The sequence below is a fragment of the Amia ocellicauda genome, chromosome 3, assembly GCF_036373705.1.
Source record: "Amia ocellicauda isolate fAmiCal2 chromosome 3, fAmiCal2.hap1, whole genome shotgun sequence".
NCBI classification, from domain to species: Eukaryota; Metazoa; Chordata; class Actinopteri; order Amiiformes; family Amiidae; genus Amia; species Amia ocellicauda.
The window spans coordinates 20,036,993-20,058,679 of record NC_089852.1 but is presented as its reverse complement, the minus strand read 5'-3'; the positions used below and the strand labels follow the sequence as shown (position 1 = coordinate 20,058,679).

Sequence of the window (21,687 nt, the reverse complement as noted above, 5' to 3'; positions counted from 1 at the left end):
CGTTTCTTTAAATCCTAAACGTAACTCTCCAGTGATATTTCCATATTGTCTGCATGGTCTGGTGGTCGTCTATGCTGAAGATATCACACTTCCTTCTAGCACAGGGGTTCCCAAAGTGCGCCCCCAAAGCCAACCTTCAACCACCCTTTTTCTGAAGATTTACTATATTTTTACATTTCATGAACATTTTCTGTTACAAATTGCACATGTAACTTGCGGGGAAAATAATAAAACAACAATTAAAGTTAATAAATGTTCCCTAACAGAAATGTATAGGAAATAAAATCGGTGGTTCGTTTTGTACTGCGGCCCCCCATCTCATGCAACCTCGCGAAATTGACCCTCCATCACAAAACATTGGGAACCCCTGTTTTAGAACAACTAGCTGATTGCAAAGTTACGCTCTTAAGATTGCAATGCACCACTGACTTCTACATAGACCAATATAATATGGAATTTTAAAAACATTTTCTTTATGAATCTGAAAAACAACTTGTTTTACATTTTGTGTTCGTTGTCTTATTTGAGGTTTTTGTTTCTCTTATATTAAAAACAAAACGCATGGTAGTGATCTGATCTGTAGTCAGTTATTGTCAAGAACCAAAAACTTAAAGAAAGAAAAAAATGGGGTGACTGCTTTTTATCGGAAAGGCGCAGAGAGTGTGCATATTTAATGTGCAGAAGGCTGTTAAAATGAAGGTCTTCTGCGCAGACACGGAAGTGTGGCGTTCGGGCTGTGAGACCCGGTTGCTAGGATACCGTGCGACGCATTTGGATCGGGCAGAGCGCGCGGCGGCTGTGCTTTTGGAAAGTTAAAATAAATATCAGCGATAAAACGAGCATAAGTCCATAATGTCGGCCAACCAGGACGACGGGGAGCAGGGACCCAAGTGCTCGTTTTCTACCTACATAGCGGAAGGCGACCAACTTTACCTCAAAGGGGAATATATCAAATCCATCGAGAGTTACACCACGGTAAACTTGTGTGCCAAAACAGTCGGTGTCCGCTAGGTCACCGGTTTTTATTTTGGATGCGCCCGTTTAAATCTTCTAGAGGGACGGGGATCTTCATTTAATCTCACATTACGTTTAGATTTCAATTAAAAACATGCGTATATTGGTGCGAAAAGGTCCCACCAGTTTACGAAATATACAGAAACGACCAGTGTAAACATAGCCGTTAAATGACCTGTAAAGCAACTACAACCAGTTATGTGTCAATATCAGGTGTGGATGTGTAACGAGAGAGTAATTACACACTATCAGCATGGATGAGCGCAGTGTGTTTTTAAGTGCCTCTGACGCTGTACATGTTGCGCAGGCGCTGTCGCTGCAGCCGGACGATAAACACTGCCTGGTGGCCCGGTCCCGATGTTACCTGCGGATGGGGGATCCCGGCAGTGCGCTGCGGGACGCCGAGGCCTCGCTGAAAGAGGACAGGGGCTTCTTCAAGGTGTGCTGCTGAGGGTCTTCACAGGGTTGTCACCCAGTGTCTTCAATTTCAATGTCTACACCTTTTAATAGGGGTCCCAGTATGCTTTCTAGTCCCCTTCCCCCAAACAAACAAACATACACATGTATTTAGCGAAATGACGCTGTTTTGCTTTAATTTGTCCAGGTCTTGTATTTTTGCTTTTCTCTACTTTATTATTTTATCTTTCCACTAAGGTATGCTAAAAACATGTTTAAATGTGATTCACCTTGTGCAAAAAGGTGTCAGCCACATAACTCAAACAACCTGATGATATACAATGCCACACTCTCTATGGTTTCATCTCTAATCTATACTGTATTATTCAATGCTGAATTGCTACTGGTATCCCCCCCTTCCCCAGGGTATGTACCAGAAAGCAGAAGCCTTGTATGCAATGGGAGACTTTGAATTTGCTTTGGTGTTTTACCATCGGGGACACAAACTGCGCCCAGAGCTCCAGGAATTCAGACTGGGCATCCAGAAAGCACAAGAGGCCATTGACAATTCTGTGGGCAGTAAGTACAATTGTTTCAAATCTAGATCAGTTAAAACAGTAGAGAAGATTAAGAACGAGAGGGCATTCTGGGCCTGACTAGTTCTCCTATTTGACATTCATGGTTGAATTCAAACAACCTGACCACCATGTTCACAGTCAGAAATTTCAATCAGAGAACCAAGCCTTTTTAATTAAGTGGAATTAAAAATAGTGAGGAAGAAATCAGTATATCAACTACAGGCTAATTATAAACTATCCTCTAATAATGAAGGGCAATTCAGGTATTTCCTCCAACTGGTGCTTTTTCACCTACATACAGAAAATGTAATATTTAAATTTAAGTGAGAGGTATTTGTCTGTACTTATACCTGACTGAAATGAATCAACATTTTTCATTGGTTTCTTGGAATTACAAAAACATATTTTCATAATTTAGGCCAGTGGATCCCAACCCTACCCTGCTGTGTTTTGTTCCAACCGAGCCCTCAATTACTTAATTGATCCCTTCATTGAACTAATAATTTCCTCAATCAGATCCTTTTAATTAAGGGAGGGTTATTAAGGGTTAAATAAAGTAATTGAGAGCTCAGTTGAAACGAAATACAGCAGGGTAGGGGGTCCTGCAGGTCCAGGATTGAGAACCACTGAGTTAGGCTACTGAAGTATTTTTTTCCCACCTCAGAATGTTTATTTACATATGTGTGTATGAGAGCAATCATAGTTAATGTGCCAGTTACAGATTGATCACAATTATTGAATAATGTTTTGTATTATTAGTGGGTGCAGTGATAATTTTTTAGTTACTTTGATGTGTTTCAGTTGTCTGACTTGATTAACAGCTTGAGATTTTGGATGTGTATTTTGCAGGGTCTTGAGATCTATAGCCTCATACAATCCCATTGTTCTCAAAGGTTGGCAGTAAATCCTCATCTACAGGGCAGTCTGCTTACTTATTGTTTTCCTAAGGAAAGTAAAATATTCTGGATAACCTTAGTGGCTTAGAAACAGAAAAAGTGGTATTATTGGGAAGTTCAAGTTAGTCTTGTTTGGTATCCCAGTTTCATTTACAAGGAGTTGAAAACTGAAATTCCCTGTAGTTCCTACAGAATGGTGTGGGATCTGCAAACTTTCCAGTAGGGGGTGCTAACCTTCATTTTTGTGCTTCCTAGGCCCTTCATCTGTGAAGCTGGAAAATAAAGGAGACCTCTCGTTCTTCCAGAGAAAGGATGAGGTACACTTGCTAATGTTTCCTGTAATTCAACAATGATCAACGTTTCTTGAACATGATATTAAAGTGATGGACACTGATACCGATCCATTTCAGGTAGTAGAAACTGCAGGATAAGCATAACAGCAAAGATCTTTAGTGTTATTTGAATTCCCCAAGTCTGTCTGTGCTCACTGTGCCAAGATCAGAGTAAACTCTCAAATATCCAGCAATTGATGGGGGTTTATATAAAATAGCCTAAATGTAAAACCTGGAATGACTCAGTCTGTTATACAGTGTGAGTCTTATTTCCATCCCTGATATTTATGTTGTCTTCTCTTTTTTTCCTGTGTCTATATTCTGTATACTCATATACCAGCATGCAGACCAGGAAAGCTTTTTGAATTGAGGAGTTAGAAGTTGTGTAATACAGTGCTTGGTGGGCTTTTGCAGGGCAAAAAAGGCAAATCCAAATCACCAGTCAGACCACTGAAGAAAGAGAAGAAACTGCAGAGTAAGAAGGAAAGTCCGAAGAGCGGGAAGACAGTGCGGCAACTACTGGGGGAGCTGTACAGCGACAAGGAGTACCTGGAGAAACTGCTCAAAGATGAAGGTGCCCACATCAAATGCAGTGCATATTTTACACATCACAAAATAAGTACATCTTGAAAACACTGTTGCCTGATACTGTTGTTTCTGTTTACCAGTTTTGTCCAGATGGGCTTGCTGTATTTTTTAGGGACTGTGTTGCTATGCAAGCTATGCCGTTGCCAATACGAGTTGCCTGGGAACACGTTTTAAACCGACTAGTGATTCAGATGTCATGACAGAACCACATAAAACACAGCAGCACTGAATACATGCACATGGACACAAAAGGCAATGAAAGAAAGATTCTCATACTATACGAACATGCATATGTTTTTATGCCACATTTTCAAGTATAATTGTGGGTAGATGCAGGCACTGTTGAGAGCAAATGTGAAGTCTGAGGTACTGCAAGCTTACCTGTACAAAAAATGCTAAGGACTTGCCTTTATAACACCGCTGTTGTAATTCCACCTCACCCATTTAAATTAGTCACTCAAAACCCCACACTGGGCATGATTCATCCTCGCATGTAAATACAGCTATTGTTGTGGTCTTGTACAGATCTGATCAGTGGGAACCTGCGCAGTGGGCTCAAGGTGCAGGACCTGATCCTGAGCGGCATCAGCTACCTGGACACACGCACGGAGTTCTGGAGGCAACAGAAGCCCATCTATGCCCGGGAGAGGGACCGCAAGCTGATGCAGCAGAAATGGAAAAAGACCAGGGAGGGCAAGCCCTCGGACCCCAACAGATACATCCTGCAGAGCCTGGAGGAGATCGACAAGGGTGAGAAGGCAGGGGGAAATTGATACATAGCTCAGTTCTGTAGGAGCAGTTCAGGTCCTAGTAACTGTACCTTTCTGTTGTGTTTTCAGCCCTGACTTTAGGCAACGCAGAGGGGAGCTGTAAGAAGGCCCGCCAGGTCCTGAAGGTGGTGCAGGCCTGGTCTGACGAGGACGTGCCCAACAAGATAGAGGTGTTGGGCAACCTGCACAGCTTCATCGGGAACGCCCTAATCGACATGGGGGACATGGAGGGTGCGCTGGACAGCCACAAGAAGGACTTGGACCTGGCCAGGCAGAGGTGAAATACAACAGGAGCTCAGCCCAAACACCATCTCACATCCTGTTCCAGCACTGCCCATGGCATGCCCTTTAGTTCGATGCTATGTAACGCAAATCAAACTATACACAACTATGAAACAAAATACATAAAAAGGCTCCATTTTAAATTACTGATTAAGAGGACTTGCAGAGATACCTTTTCTAAGCAGTATTCAAAAAGAGTGAAGGAGGCTTTAGTTCTTGAGCGATTTGGCCAGTATTTTTCTCACATTTGTTTCAGTTTAATGTAACTTCAGTTATTTCCAATGAGTCGATTCAAGTGGAATGAAAAAGGAATGGGGATAGATTGAGAATAAATAGACTTGCAGTGTAGTAGTTGTGTACGCCCACTTATTGAGAAGGTCTGGTCTAGAGTAAGTGAAACCATGAGCCTTGTACACAGATAACAGCTCACTTGACTGATCTAGGGGACTTTCCAACACCCATTATCAAACACTGAACACAGCTCTGTTTAGAGGAGTCTCTGGAAACGTCTCAACTTACTATATACTGTAAAGGCTTTTTGTCGATTTATTTCCTTTTAAGTGGTCTGCTTTCATGATACTACAGAACATCCTGTTTGTGTGCTTTAAAGTTACAAATGAACATGGCTGGGTACTGTTCTGTTTATAATAGATGTAATTATTTATGTTCTGACTTTGTTATTGTTTTACAACAGCAATCTTTCCGAAGCAAAATCAAGGGCGCTGGACAATATCGGACGCGTGTATGCCAGGATTGGGAAATTCCCACAAGCTATAGAAGCGTGAGTGAACAGTGATGGGCATGCCGTCTAATATACGAAGTTCATAAGAAACCAAAATACAGATTCAAACATAGGCTGATCTGAAATGCTTTATAATTTGCCAGTGTTTGTATACTTTATGTATCATATTTGAAATGTCTTGAACTAGGGTGTGGATATTCTCATTGTTATTAATAGCAATGAGAGCATCTGTGAATATATGTTTACCACGTGAGTGGCAATATTAATTACATGAGGATCGTTGTTGATGGGCTGGTATAGATCACTGTGGCCCCTGACCTGGCTTTGCTCTTTTTAGCTGGGAGGAGAAGATTCCTCTGACCAAGACGAGCCTGGAGAAGACGTGGCTCTTCCACGAGATCGGGCGCTGCCACCTGGAGCTGGGCCGCTACGCAGAGGGTCGGGAGTACGGCGAGCACTCGCTGGTGGCAGCCGGGGAGACGGGTGACGATGAGTGGCAGCTGAATGCCTGTGTGTTGGTGGCACAGTCTGAGGGTGAGAGGCACCTTTCTAATGCCTGGGAATGCATGGTCAAAGCCACCTGAATGGTGGGCTGTTTACCAGCGTAGTTTTTACTGTTTCATCTGCTGTTTCCCCTCTGTCCCTCATATCATAATATATGCATACTGAAGCAAATTATATCATGATTCACCTATATTCTTCAGCTGCTGTTTCCCCTCAGCTGTTCTTCTCCTTACTTGCTGCAGTTCCTGTTCAGTGTTCAACATAGTTCCCTGTGCTTTGCTTGCTAGTATATCATTGTTTTTGCTGATTAACTCAATTTGTGATTAAATGCATGTAGACATACGTCAGCAGCACCAAAATGAAAATCTAATTGGCCTATCTGTCTCTCTTAATATAATTTAAGACATAACACTTTTACAATCCTAGTAGTAACTAACTAGCCAGATATTACTCCTAGTTTAGCTTTTCACTCCACACAGCTACAGAGGGATATCATGATATGTGTATACTGAAGCACATGATATCATGATTCACCAATATTCTTCATCTTGTGACCTTAGTGAATAATTGCACAACTTTACTGCTGATGAAATATCAGGTTCCTGATGCCAATCTGATGTGCCTCTTCTGTTTCCTGAAACAGTGAAACTGGGAAACTACCAGAATGCTGTGACGCACTTCCAAAAGGCCCTGGAGAAGGCAGAGGTCCTGAAGGATGACCCAGCAAAGGAGGCCGTTAAGAAGGTGATGAGGAACACATGATATAATCAGTGAAGGAGGACATTCACCTGAATCTTACAACAGACCCAGCTGTGAATTAGAATGGATTGATTCTGATGCTGCAGTCTTTTGAGTAAATTATAAGTATATATGGGGTGGTGGAAACATACTTATTTTATGTGAAAAAGTTCCTGAGCTTATGCACGTTATGACATCTGGTACAAGCCTCAGTGTACAGTTGGGCAAGAGGTATACAGTGAGGGGAAAAAGTATTTGATCCCCTGCTGATTTTGTACGTTTGCCCACTGACAAATAAATGATCAGTCTATAATTTTAATGGTAGGTGTATTTTAACAGTGAGAGACAGAATAACAACAAAAAAATACAGAAAAACACATTTCAAAAAAGTTATAAATTGATTTGCATGTTAAAGAGGGAAATAAGTATTTGACACTTCGACTTAGTACTTGGTTTACACACATCTCAGGAGGGATTTTGTCTCACTCCTCTTTGCAGATCCTCTCCAAGTCATTAAGGTTTCGAGGCTGACGTTTGGCAACTCGAACCTTCAGCTCCCTCCACAGATTTTCTATGGGATTAAGGTCTGGAGACTGGCTAGGCCACTCCAGGACCTTAATGTGCTTCTTCTTGAGCCACTCCTTTGTTGCCTTGGCTGTGTGTTTTGGGTCATTGTCATGCTGGAATACCATCCACGACCCATTTTCAATGCCCTGGCTGAGGGAAGGAGGTTCTCACCCAAGATTTGACGGTACATGGCCCCGTCCATCGTCCCTTTGATGCGGTGCAGTTGTCCTGTCCCCTTAGCAGAAAAACACCCCCAAAGCATAATGTTTCCACCTCCATGTTTGACGGTGGGGATGGTGTTCTTGGGGTCATTCCTCCTCCTCAAAACCCGGCGAGTTGAGTTGATGTCAAAGAGCTCGATTTTGGTCTCATCTTACCACAACACTTTCACCCAGTTCTCTGAATCATTCAGATGTACAGGCCCATCTGAAGTTTGCCAATGAACATGTGCATTCTTGAGCAGGGGGACCTTGCGGGCGCTACAGGATTTCAGTCCTTCACGGCGTAGTGTGTTACCAATTGTTTTCTTGGTGACTATGGTCCCAGCTGCCTTGAGATCATTAACAAGATCCCCCCGTGTAGTTCTGGGCTGATTCCTCACCGTTCTCATGATCATTGAAACTCCACGAGGTGAGATCTTCCATGGAGCCCCAGACCGAGGGAGACTGACAGTTATTTTGTGTTTCTTCCATTTGCGAATAATCGTGACTGTTGTCACCTTCTCACCAAGCTGCTTGGCGATGGTCTTGTAGCCCATTCCAGTCTTGTGTAGGTCTACAATCTTGTCCCTGACATCCTTGGACAGCTCTTTGGTCTTGGCCATGGTGGAGAGTTTGGAATCTGATTGATTGATTGCTTCTGTGGACAGGTGTCTTTTATACAGGTAACGAGCTGAGATTAGGAGCACTCCCTTTAAGAGAGTGCTCCTAATCTCAGTTCGTTACCTGTATAAAAGACACTTGGGAGCCAGAAATCTTGCAGATTGATAGGGGATCAAATACTTATTTCCCTCATTAACATGCAAATCAATTGATAACTTTTTTCTAATGCATTTTTCTGGATTTTTTTTGTTGTTATTCTGTCTCTCACTGTTAAAATACACCTACCATTAAAATTATAGACTGATCATTTCTTTGTCAGTGGGCAAACGAACAAAATCAGCAGGGGATCAAATACTTTTTTCCCTCACTGTAAGTCGATCCAAATGGGGTTAGTAAAGGAGAACAAACAGTTAGAGGTTCCAAATCCTGGAACGAAAAAACTTACGGATGAAATGAAATTAAGACAGCGGTGTGTATCTTTTGCAAGACACATTGCATAATGGGTAAACCATGCCAAACCCTTGTGTGTTTTGTCTTTAGGCTCTTGAAGATGCTTCTATCCACCTGACAGAGGAGCCTAAATCAGAGGAAAGGGAGGAGGAGAATGAAGTCAATGGTATTTACTAATCTATATACTTGGATTGACATAATGAGCAGAATTCAGTAGCAAAGAGTGTAGGGGGAGTGAAAATTTGAAAACACTGTGGCCCTCCCCGACTGGCATTGAGCATCTCTGCATACCCCCATTTGAAACAAAACAATAGTTTAATAAAAAAAAAAAAAAATCTATATAAGTGCCTTTCTTAAGATCCTGGTTTCAGATAACACAAGGAATAATGTAAATAGAGAGAGGACCATTTAAAGAGGTTAGCATTAAAATGCATAAAGTGCATCCGGAAAGTATTCACAGCGCTTAACTTTTTCCACATTTTGTTATGTTACAGCCTTATTCCAAAATGGATTAAATTATTTTCCTCAAAATTCTACAAACAATACCCCATAATGATAACGTGAAAGAAGTTTGTTTGAAATCTTTGCAAATTTATTAAAAATAAAAAATAAAATAGCACATGAACATAAGTATTCACAGCCTTTGCTCAATACTTTGTTGAAGCACCTTTGGCACCAATTGCAGCCTCAAGTCTTTTTGAGTTTGATGCTACAAGCTTGACACCTAATTTTTGGGCAGTTTCTCCTATTCTTCTTTGCAGGACCTCTCAAGCTCCATCAGGTTGGATGGGGAGCGTCGGTGCACAGCCATTTTCAGACCTCTCCAGAGATGTTCAATCAGGTTCCAGTCTGGGCTCTGGCTGGGCCACTCAAGGACATTCACAGAGTTGTCCTGTAGCCACTCCTTTGTTATCTTGGCTGTGTGCTTAGGGTCGTTGTCCTGTTGGAAGATGAACCTTCGCCCCAGTCTGAGGTCCAGAGCGCTCTGGAGCAGGTTTTCATCAAGGAAGTCTCTGTACATTGCTGCATTTATCTTTCCCTCAATCCTGACTAGTCTCCCAGTTCCTGCCGCTGAAAAACCATCCCCACAGCATGATGCTGCCACCACCATGCTTCACTGTAGGGATGGTATTGGCCAGGTGATGAGCGGTGCCTGGTTTCCTCCAGACACGAGTTCAATCTTTGTTTCATCAGACCAGAGAATTTTGTTTCTCATGGTCTGAGAGTCCTTCAGGTGCCTTTTGGCAAACTCCAGACAGGCTGTCATGTGCCTTTTACTGAGGAGTGGCTTCCGTCTGGCCACTATACCATACAAGCCTGATTGGTGGAGTGCTGCAGAGATGGTTGTTCTTCTGGAAGGTTCTCCTCTCTCCACAGAGACACGCTGGAGCTCTGTCAGAGTGACCATCGGGTTCTTGGTCACCTCCCCGACTAAGGCCCTTCTCCCCCAATCGCTCAGTTTGGCCAGGTGGCCAGCTCTAGGAAGAGTCCTGGTGGTTCCAGACTTCTTCCATTTATAGATGATGGAGCCCACTGTGCTCATTGGGACCTTCAATGCTGCAGACATTTTTCTGTACCCTTCCCCAGATCTGTGCCTCAATACAATCCTGTCTCAGAGGTCTACAGACAATTCCTTGGACTTCATGGCTTGGTTTGTGCTCTGACATGCACTGTTAACTGTGGGACCTTATATAGACAGGTGTGTGCCTTTCCAAATCATGTCCAATCAACTGAATTTACCACAGGTGGACTCCAATCAAGTTGTAGAAACATCTCAAGGATGATCAGTGGAAGCAGGATGCACCTGAGCTCAATTTTGAGTGTCATGGCAAAGGCTGTGAATACTTATGTACATGTGCTTTTTTTGTTTTTTATTTTTAATAAATTTGCAAAGATTTCAAACAAACTTCTTTCACGTTGTCATTATGGGGTATTGTTTGTAGAATTTTGAGGAAAATAATTAATTTAATCCATTTTGGAATAAGGCTGTAACATAACAAAATGTGGAAAAAGTGAAGCGCTGTGAATACTTTCCGGATGCACTGTATATATTGTAGATCTAGCCCTATTTTATTTACCACTGCTGCTGCTCATATGAGCAGAATTATAACTGAATAAGCACATTTTCATTGTTCCTGATTTGATGTGGATTTTAAACAGCCTGTCATATAATCCCTAGTGAATAGTGGTGGGATAGCATATCTTCGATCATTAATATATTTTTTTATTTTCTTTTTTAGATGAAGAGAATGTAACAGAAGAGACAGAAGCCAGTGAAGACTGAAGAAGCACTATCCTCTGTTCCCAAGAAAACAAAACAAAAATAATAAATGAATAATGTATTTTAAACGTGATGTCTCAAAGCATTTGCATGTTGATTCGCCTGTTTCTGGTGCTTTTACATTTTTAATAGATCACCCTTTGTAAGCTTTAATAAAAATAAAAAAAGAGAGTTCCCTACACATGAAAAAGCATTGATTTTGCTGTGGTTTACAAGAAAGATTACTAAATCCAGTAGTAAGAGACTTGATCTAGTTAAGCTAACCTATATATAAATAAACATATGTGCTGACAGAAATATGTGTAAAGCATTTATGAATATTGTTGATGAAAAAGGAAGTATGTATAATGTGATTTATATTAAGGCTGTCTAGAATAAATGGGTGAAGAAATAATAGAACTATAAAATAAGACATATTCACCACTAATTATTTGTGTCTATTTTTCCTGGTAATGTATTGTCATAGTAACAGAAATTGCTAATCAGCTACAATTAACTGAAATGTTTCTGGTTTTATTCAAGTAGCTTTATTATATGGGGAAAACAACTGCACTGTGACACTAGAAAGTCTGTAGAGTCTTTTAACATAACATGGATTTCTTACCTTGGAAATTAACTAAAAATCAGCAAATCTGAACTGCCAAAACATTGGTGTGCAGGTAATGCAAAATAATAAGGTCTGGGTCAGGGTAAACCTGTACACAATAAAAAGCTAAATGTAATGTCAGAACTTAATTGTTTAATTACCTAAACTGTTCTGTATGACTGATCAAGAACACAGTTTAGAAGTGTACTTAAGCACACTGTATAACTGAACATTTTTCTGTATAATTATTTTCTTTTTTTAAATAAAAAATAGTGCAACAATTTGAAAAAATATTTAAAACAGGAGAATTATTAATACACCATTAATAATCATCAAGTTATATGAAATGTATTTATATTATTATTAAATTATTAAAACATGCTAGTTATGTTAATCTACTATTTAAATATGCGATGCAATAAAATAAAGCCAGAAGCAGTTATTAAATAAAGCAAAGCTGTTGTACCCTTGAGCAAGTAAATTCACCTGGCTTGCTCCAGTAAAAACAAAAAAAAAACGGTGTAAATGGGTAACTATATATACACTGATCAGCCATAACATTATGACCACCTGCCTAATATTGTGTAGGTCCCCCTTTTGCCGCCAAAACAGCCCTGACCTGTCGAGGCATGGACTCCACTAGACCTCTGAAGGTGTGCTGTGGTATCTGGCATCAAGACGTTAGCAGCAGATCCTTTAAGTCCTGTAAGTTGCGAGGTGGGGCCTCCATGGATCGGACTTGTTTGTCCAGCACATCCCACAGATGCTCGATTGGATTGAGATCTGGGGAATTTGGAGGCCAAGTCAACACCTTGAACTCGTGATTCATCAGACCAGGCCACCTTCTTCCATTGCTCCGTGGTCCAGTTCTGATGCTCATGTGCTCATTGTAGGCATTCCGGCAGTGGACAGGGGTCAGCATGGGCACCCTGACTGGTCTGCGGCTACGCAGTCCCATACGCAACAAACTGCGATGCACTGTGTGTTCTGACACCTTTCTATCAGAACCAGCATTAACTTTTTCAGCAATTTGAGCTACAGTAGCTCGTCTGTTGGATCGGACCACACGGGCCAGCCTTCGCTCCCCACGTGCATCAATGAGCCTTGGCCGCCCATGACCCTGTCGCCGGTTCACCACTTTTCCTTCCTTGGAACACTTTTGATAGGTACTGACCACTGCAGACCGGGAACACCCCACAAGAGCTGCAGTTTTGGAGATGCTCTGACCCAGTCGTCTAGCCATCACAATTTGGCCCTTGTCAAAGTCGCTCAGATCCTTACACTTGCCCATTTTTCCTGCTTCTAACACATCAACTTTGAGGACAAAATGTTCACTTGCTGCCTAATATAGCGAGATTATCAGTGTTATTCACTTCACCTGTCAGTGGTCATTATGTTATGGCTTATATATCGGTGTATAAATTGCTTTGGATAAGGGCGTTTGCTGAGAAATATCATAATATATATCAATTGCAGGGTTTCGTGTGTTGGTTGCTTTGCAGCTCAAACAGCTTAATTGCATGTGTAAGAATACAAATTCAAGCATTTTATCGAATCTATTTTTAAAAGTCGTTATTTGCATACTTCCAGTAAAATATTAAGAAGAAACCCAAAACTGACGCAGACGCACGGGAGCGCGCGCTCCCTCCGCCCTTGGTCACGTGCGGCGCGCGGCGCCGGGGCGTTAAGTGCGGCGCGCGCAGGAGGGCGCAGACACAGACAGCCGCGCCGCCGTGCAGCCCAGCCGCTCCAGCCCGGTGACACAGACAGCCGCTCCAGCCCGGTGAGTGCTGCCGAACCGCCGCTGCCAGGGGGACGTGTTGGACTCGAAAGTGAAAAGGCGTCTTGAAAGCTCGCAATGCTCCGGTCTCACCCTGCAGCGTGTAAATGGCGAACAGCTGAGTATCGGTCGGTCGCGCAGGTTGGGGGGTGAAGACGCAGCCCTGTGACCGTCTGGTACAATAGCTGCCTTGGCGCTGCTGCGCGGAGAAGCCTGAGCGGGGCGTGAGGCGCCGAGCCCGGCCGGTCAGCCCAGTGTGAGAGCCGAGCTCATCCTTCCATCCACACCGGAAAGACTGAAAGTCATCCAGTTTCTCTTATTCCAGAAAGAGGCAGCCTCGGTGATGATTTTAATAGGACCTCAGTGTTACTGTAGTCTTGTATATTTAGACCATTTTGTTTAGGGAGGGGTCTTGCACCCAGTTACTGTGGTTTCCTTTGTTTTAGCAGCAGCTCCGTTTCGCTGAAATAACGCCGGGATTTCCCCCTGCCCTCCCTCCGGCCGGGCCGTGGCGGGGGCGGTGGGACGGGGGAGCGCTCCGGTTCTCCTGCAGACCGTAAAACTGCCATTTCACTGCCGTGCTCTTTGTATCGGTCGAGACGGGGTGTTATCAGTGCGCCAGGCAGCAGGTGCGCGTTTCACTGCCACAGTCCGCAAACGCCTTTTTTTTCCTCCCCCTGCTTTTAAATGTCAAAATAAAAGCAACCGCCCACACAATCGCGTATCTGACGAACGGGTATTCTTTTTAAGGATAGATGAAGTTTATGCCAAATACGGTAAAAAAAAAAAACGCAAACTCGTAATTTTCTAAACGCAGAATAAATCCTGATCCTCCACTTTAAAGATATTCATCAACTTGTAGATGTGATGGGTGTGGCTCGCAGTTCGAATCCTTCACTTCCAATTGATCACACGGTAGCAATTCATACATACAACAGTTCATGTATATAGTGAAACTTAAAATATTTGATCTAGATGTATGGAAAACGGGTAACACAGGCCCTGTCGCTTCTGTGTGATGGTAATTTGCTTCATTTATTAAATAAGAGAGCGTGGCTTATAATGGCATTAGCTCTCGTTGTTGCTGCGACTGCAGAGTGGAATTCAGACTTGTGCCAAAGCTAATATCGCGGCCGCCCGCTGGAGGGTCAGACTGGATTGCATCGTGTTACCAGAGGGGTGATCATGCAGGAGTTCCTGTTTGGAGCATTTTCTATCAGGGTCAGATTGTTTATGATTGAATTCATTAGAGCATTGAACCATAAACCCCTTTTAACTGTTGCTGATTGAAGCCACAGATGTGATCAGGTTATATTTGCTGGCGCTGGAGACTTCCTATACACCCTACAAATCATACACAGCATAAAGGTTTCGGCAGAAATAAATTGCAGCCCATCTTGCTTGTATGGGTATTCATGTGGCTTCTTCAATCGGCAGTGTCTTGCAGGATCCTAAAGAATCAACTTCCAGCAGTGCTGCTATGATTTGATCTGGACACCACCTTTTTGTGAAGAACTGCATCTTATTTTCTGGTCTTAAAATGTGCTTCCTCCAGACTTCTGTTTGCTCTAGTCTCTTTCCATGTAATGGTAGAATTGGATCCAGGGCTTTGCTTGAGCAGGAAGATTAAGGGTCAAAATAGGTAGGCACTCCCAGGACTGAAGGGGTAATTGTTTTTCAATCTTCCACAGGTCTTAATTAGCTAATTGAAGTAATTATCGAGTCAAATTACTTGAGTGGTTGCTAGTTGAAACCTGCCAATGAAACCTACAGAAGCCTGTCCCTTAAGTACTGGAATTGCCTGCCTTTGGGTTAATGTTTTCATTTAGTTTGTCAACAACTGCTTCATCCAGGGTTAATCTTCAATAATGGTTTTTGTATTTTCCAGATCCGCAGATTTTTCCATAGCACACGCCCTTACTGTCTTGTACATCTCCTTAAGAGCAACATGGACGATCAGCAGCAGCCCCAGCAAGTCCCTGAGGTCCAGCAGGCCACCCCTGTAATGACCGAGGGCTCCCTCTCCTTCCCCTTCCTGGAGCATGAAGACACAATGGCCGCCCTCCGCGAGGCCCACACACTATTCATCCTGAGGGGCCTGCCGGGCAGCGGGAAAAGTCTGCTGGCCCAAGCCATTGGGCAGAAGTACCAGGGCTTGTCCAAGATCATCTCGGCTGATGACCGCAAAATTGAGCCAGCTGTGCACTCAGTGTTGCCCGAGGAGTATAAGGGAATGGATGAGGAGACGGACAGCTGCTGCAAAGCTGGAACCCCAGTTATAGTACTTGACGACACCAACCATGACACCGAGCGTCTGGCCCGGCTGTACAACCTGGCTGAGCAGCACGGCTACAGCATCCTCATTGTGGAGCCCAAGACGCCCTGGAAGACTCAGCTGGAGGAGCTGAAATTGAAGACCCACTGGTCCCTCTCTGAGGCGGTGCTGACCTCTCTGAAGGGCCCCCTGGAGGAGACCCCCCTGCCACTCTTCTATGGCTGGTTCCTCACCAAGAAGTGTGAGGATCATTTGAGGAAAAAGAAGGAAGCCTTCCTCAAGAACCTCAGCAGCCTGGATGGCTTCAAGGAGTGTGTCAGTCAGTGTAAGTATGCCAGCTTATTTCTTGACCACCATGATTTGGTTGTGGCAAAATATACACATTTCTAGAATCGTAATACAGTAAGAGCAAGAAAATGCAATTGTGGTAAGTACCAGGTAGCATTTATTAGGCTGTCTTCACCTTGCCAAGCTTACGGAGGACCCAAGCACGTCTACAACAGGAAGATGAGGACCATATACTGGATGAGGAAACAGGTTAATGTATAGGAACTGAGCCCCTTCTATTTGTAATTAATTTAAATTAATGCACTGTACTTTAATTACTCCAGTAATAAATGTTGGTATGAGTTCTCCAACCCATCCCTATATCACATTTCCTAAGATCAGCGGTCAGACTAAAAGTGTGGATTTTGAGATGCAAGCTCCATTCTCTGTTTTGCCCAGTAGTTAATGTGATCCACCCAGAATTGATGAATCCCAGATCTGACCTTGCTTCTGTGAGGTGCTCCCACATTGGATGACACCCTGAAAGTCTGAACTGGGTGAAGATGAGCTATAGGATGTCTTGACCGCTGAAACATTAGTCTTGTAGTGGGAATTGGGGGGGGGGGGGGTATACAGAGCAATGCTGTCTCTTGGATCTAAGCTTCTGTTTAAACGGTCCTCTGAGGGGAGGGCAAAAGAATCCCTTCAAACTTAATTTGTATTTGTCAAATTTCATATTCATGTTGCCTTGTTGTAATGCCTGGTAATCCTCAAATTGAACCATAACCACTTTATTAATGGCACAAATTCTAAAGTTTGGAGTGTCCTCACATGGGGGCAGAGATTAATCCAAATAAGCTTGTTTATTTTACTGCTTCAGTTGTGCAATAACTAGACTTGTAATGTATCTGAATGTGCAGCTGATTATTTGCACATGTATTAGATCAGTGGCGGAGAAATGCACTCACAGTAAGTTGAAATATTGGTCTCCCTGGATTCATCATCGCTGACTGTTTCAGTGTCTGAGTTGTGTACTAGAAGCCTGAAGTGGCTTTCTGTTGGTGTTTGCAGTTACTACCGAGGAGTGCAGTGAGGAGGAAGTCAATCTGGAGCAGTATTTCCACGACATGGGGGTTCTGCACTGCACCACAAAGTTCTGTGACTACGGGAAGGCCGACGGGGCAAAGGAGTACGCTGAGAAAGAGGTTAGTTCTCACTCCAGTCCTGAGCGGTCTGAGCGGTACTGGAAGAAAACCTGAAACATAAGGGCATTCCTCCTTGACTATCTGCTCACCCAATCCTACCAGTGATTAGGTCTGTTCTTCAGGTCCTTAAGACCACTTTTGGCATTGCATTCATGTCCCCTGAATTGGCGTTGCTGGTCAGGAAGACTTGCATCTAAATCAACCCCTTCTGACTTGAATACATTTAAATGGATGTGCTAATTTATGAAGGCATATTGGTATGGTCGGTCCATCTATAATCTCTCCAGACCCTAATGGACATAGTTCTTCACGCTCAATGGGCCAGTTTCATAGACTCTGATTAACACTGGTCTACCCAATGTTATTTTAGGTAGGGTAGTTCAAGATTACTGCTAATCGAGGTCTGTGAAACCAGCCATTCATCAATTAATGTTGTTTAGAGAACACCTCTTTCCTTAACTGGTGTATTGACTTCATTGTGTTAAGGTGCTGTGTGCAACGCCCTTGAAGTTAAGCTCTTAAAGGGATTACTTGTGTGCTGGTAAATGGCAGTCACCATTGTCTACAAGGCCTATTTTAAAAACACTTGCCCCGATCATCTCTGCAGGTTGTGAGAGACGCACTGTGCCATGCTTCTAAACTGAAGCTGTCTGCCTTGTTCGTCACCCCCCGGACGCTGGGGGCCCGCGTGGCGCTTACCGACGAGCAGTTGAAGTTGTGGCCGGCGGATGCGGAGAAGGAGGTGATGCCCGAGCAGGATCTGCCCCTAGGGAGCCGCGCACATGTGACCCTGGGCTGTGCCAAGGGAGTTGAGCCGGTCCAGACGGGGAAAGACCTGCTGGAGTTCGTCAAGCTGGAGAAGGAAGGCAACGAGGGGGAAAAGGTGCAGGATCTGGAGCAGGGGGAGCTGCGCTACTTCGGGAAGGGCATGTGGATGCTGCGCCTGAGCCAGGAAGATGAGCTGCTGGGAGTATTCTCGGGCTTCTACGGCAAGAAGAAAGAGGCTGACAAGGCCGAGGAGGGGGCAGCGGAGAAGAAGCCGGAGGAGGAGAAGGAAGGAGGGGCGGAGAAGGAAGAGAAAAAAGAGAGCCAGCCAGAGGGGAAGAAGAAATCAAAGTGCACACTACTGTGAAGAGATGGTGTCTGGGGGGGGTCTCACTGCTCACAGCAGGGGGTGCTGTGTGGTTGCAGAGTGTGTGTTGGTGTTGGTGTGTGTGGTTTTTAGGTGTTCTCCTCTTAATATATTCTTGGGAGGGTGAGGCAAGTATTAAATAGATTGCAGCCTTGGGAACTGCCTTTAGCTCAATAGTTCAGCCAAAGAGGCCTTCAGGACCAGCCTGTGCGCTCCTGCTTAGTCACGGCTGTGATTTAGCTGTAGAAATGAATGGCAGATCTTTCACTTCCCCACTCCGGTTAACATAATGTAGTATTACTATTTTTCCTCTCTTTGTCTGTTCTGTGCTTAGTGCTCAATGAAACGTAGGCCTGAGGGTTCAAACAGCCAATATAATGTTTTCCTTGCGGTGCAGGACTAGGAGGGTGGAATGCACAGTTTTTATATTGATTCAATTCCACAAACCTTGTGTGCACTGGCCATTTTTTTTTTTGCTAAAATATTTTAAAGTTGCACATTTGTCAATGTGGTTTTGTAATGTGAATTCTAATACTGCCTTAATGTTTGAGGTACTTGGTAAATGAGTGAGTTCTGATGTGGCATTCTTTCTCCCCACTTGTGCTGTTTCAGGATACTGTTCTTATTGTGTGCTCTGGTATGGCATTTCATAATTACTCTTGACAGCCCCAGTGTGGGTGTAATTTGTGAGTATTGCAGATGTACATCTTAAAGAGGAGAGTGGGGGGGTGCTGTGTAATCCAACACTATGAAGGTTATCCTTATTGCGTCCTGAAGTTCTGCATTAAACCATTTTCTTAAGGCTCCCCTATGCTGGTCTGTGTGTGAGAGGGCTGATGGTACAGATGTACAGCCCAAAGAGTTGACTTGAGGATGTGCTGTGTGATTTATTGTAGGCGAGTGTAAGCGTTCTATAGATGTCCTTCCTATTAATAAAAAAAAATACAATTTAAAAAAAGCTTTGCACATGTATTTTTCTCTCTCTCTCTCTCTCTCTCTCTCTCTCCAGTAAGGCTGTGTTAGAAAGCTGAATATATGGTGTTTTGGGCAGCAGTAGCATAAATGACACTTGTTAAACCTTGATTGCTGGCGATCCAAAAGCACCTCTTTCTATACTCTCACAGTTGCATTTAACGATTTGTTAGCTGCATTTGCACTTTTGTTTTTGTCGTCTTTAATAAAGACCAAATTGATTTTCATATGTAGCAGTTTTGTAATTCTGCTTGTTGAGCTCTACCTGTAATGAGGTATTATTTTTGCACTAATGTCTTTTATTTTAATTTTTTACACTTAATAAAATGTGCTTTGCTCTACCAGTGTGAATGTTGATCTTATTGTACCAAAGCAGGATCCTGCATTACAGGTGTTTCCTGGGGCCTGAAATAGACGTGGCATGATAACTGTCTACCAGCTCCGGATATGAACTGCTGATTAGATTTGACATCTCTTAACTGTAATATTGCATGCCCACCACTCTGCTGTGTGCAATTACAAGCCAACAGAGGATCATAAACTGCAATAGTCTTATGAATATTGAATTGATTTAGGTTAAAGTTCAAAAAGATCAATGGAAATTAGTCAACTTTTTCTCTGAAGCGGTTTTAGTAACCTTGTTAACCAGCCAACACAACTGACTGCTTCACACTGCATCATGTTTTTCCACCTGCTGACATGAAATGGTGCTGCCCACCTAAAGTCTGATGAAATGCATGCAGTAAAAATGAGTGGGGGTCAGACTTTAATATTCAAACTACCATCCTTTCCTTGTATTTTTGCTACAAAGTACTGTTTGAGGCCTGATAGTTATAGGATAGGTTCCTTTTTATGAAGCAGAAACCAAATGAACACTTTCCTTCCCACAAACCATACGGGTAACTAGGTGTACAGCAGGCATCTGGTTTGAAGTAAATTCAGATGGGTGTCTGTCGATTATTTCAACCTGTTTCAAGTTCAGAAAAGGGGAACTCTAAAGCAAACCCCGTGTAAATCCTTTCTTGTAGATGATAAAATGCACATACAGCCTTTACAATAGGTCGTCTTCCACTGTCATGTAATTTTAGTTCAAGTCTTAAATTATGAGCAGTCAGTTATGTACATAGTTTTTAGTTTTGTTTTACAAGAATTCTGAGCATGTATACTTCCATGTATACCTTTCATTATTAGTGTTGTAAATGTATACCAATTTCAAATTAGAGCAGTTTGTGAACGTTTTCCCATATCAGAATCATATTTTGTGTTGGTTTTATACATTGTAACATCCAGGACCTTTTGCTGGCTGTGTCTCGCTCATTTTGCAGATTTTTTATGAGAGACGGTCAGCTTGTATGCTTTATTGTTCAAAATGTAAAGCCCTGTTTATAGTTCAATTCTTATTTAATTTAGTAATTATAAAACAGCACATGTATTTATATCTGAGCTGGAGTTCCCCTCTAACCTTTTGCCTAATTAGGATTATATCTGGTGTCTGTGGTGAAAAATGACGACGTGGCCTTTCATTTCACTGTAAAGGTTTTGAAATGAAAATGGTGTCTTATTTCAGGTGTGGGATGGTGGCTGTCTGGATTGGAGAAGGTATAATGTCCTGCTGGGGCGCAGAAAGACATGTGTCCACTAGATGGCGATGTCTGTTAGCTATTGGTTGATTTGAACTTTACCCTGGAACTGGACGGGTACATTGGAATAACGGATATGTGTTGGATAGATGGCACATTTGGATTAAAACTTTGAGCAGCACCTTATATCTTTAAAGCACTTTTTCTTGTTATCTATCACCAAAGAATAAGAACAACAGTTGCTGTAAACTTAATGTAATAAGTTTATTACATAACGCAAATGTAATAGAAATAACTAACATTTGTAATGTAGCTAAAACAATTGAGCTTAAGATGTTTCAACAGCTTGTTTAGGCAATGGCTTTGTGTTAGTATGCTTTTCTGCCTCTGCCTCTGTTAGTTTTCTGACCTGATTATAAAGTATCTGCAATTATCTGTCTACAGACTTTGGGATTGGGGTGAAACATTGTACTACACCAGTACCTACCACAATACCTGCACTACAAACTGTCCGGTGTGAGGTATGGCATGGTAAGACGGAGGATGCCAGTACTTATGGCCCTGCTCTGTATACACTCCAGTGACCATAGCAGAGGTATATTTTAAAGAAACAAAGGCAGATGCATCTGATCGAGAGTGGACACTTGGTGCTGGTGCCGATTCATTTGACGTCTCCGTCTCCAATGGATCTGATTTGGAGTCAAACTTCTCGTACCTCCCAGGTACAGCAGGCTCTGGCACTTCCTTCAAAAATGCATTGCCTAAAAGGCTTTATTCAGCTTGTGTGCTTTGCCTGCCAGTCAGATATTTATTTTATAGTCTTAATGGTTTATATCCACTGTACTGCACTCATTTTGTTCTGCCCATAATCGTCAATTTCACCTTGTTAGAAGCCACAGACATCTGGGCTCTTAATAATATCGCAGTGTGT

General features: G+C 42.9%; 2 protein-coding genes across 2 annotated transcripts; both read left to right on the top strand.

Moving 5' to 3' along the window:
• The first annotated feature begins 755 nt into the window (after nt 1–755).
• Nucleotides 756–11,386, top strand: odad4 (outer dynein arm docking complex subunit 4). Its single transcript, XM_066698404.1, has 12 exons — nt 756–975; nt 1,322–1,453; nt 1,836–1,989; nt 3,140–3,201; nt 3,631–3,790; nt 4,330–4,554; nt 4,644–4,851; nt 5,551–5,637; nt 5,936–6,132; nt 6,746–6,846; nt 8,769–8,844; nt 10,919–11,386. The coding sequence occupies exons 1-12, from the start codon at nt 853–855 to the stop codon at nt 10,960–10,962; spliced, it is 1,569 nt and encodes a 522-aa protein (XP_066554501.1). The 5' UTR covers nt 756–852; the 3' UTR covers nt 10,963–11,386.
• A 1,834-nt stretch (nt 11,387–13,220) lies between these two features.
• Nucleotides 13,221–19,517, top strand: cnp (2'',3''-cyclic nucleotide 3'' phosphodiesterase). Its single transcript, XM_066698403.1, has 4 exons — nt 13,221–13,328; nt 15,214–15,925; nt 16,939–17,072; nt 17,680–19,517. The coding sequence occupies exons 2-4, from the start codon at nt 15,274–15,276 to the stop codon at nt 18,202–18,204; spliced, it is 1,311 nt and encodes a 436-aa protein (XP_066554500.1). The 5' UTR covers nt 13,221–13,328; nt 15,214–15,273; the 3' UTR covers nt 18,205–19,517.
• The last annotated feature ends 2,170 nt before the right edge of the window (nt 19,518–21,687 follow it).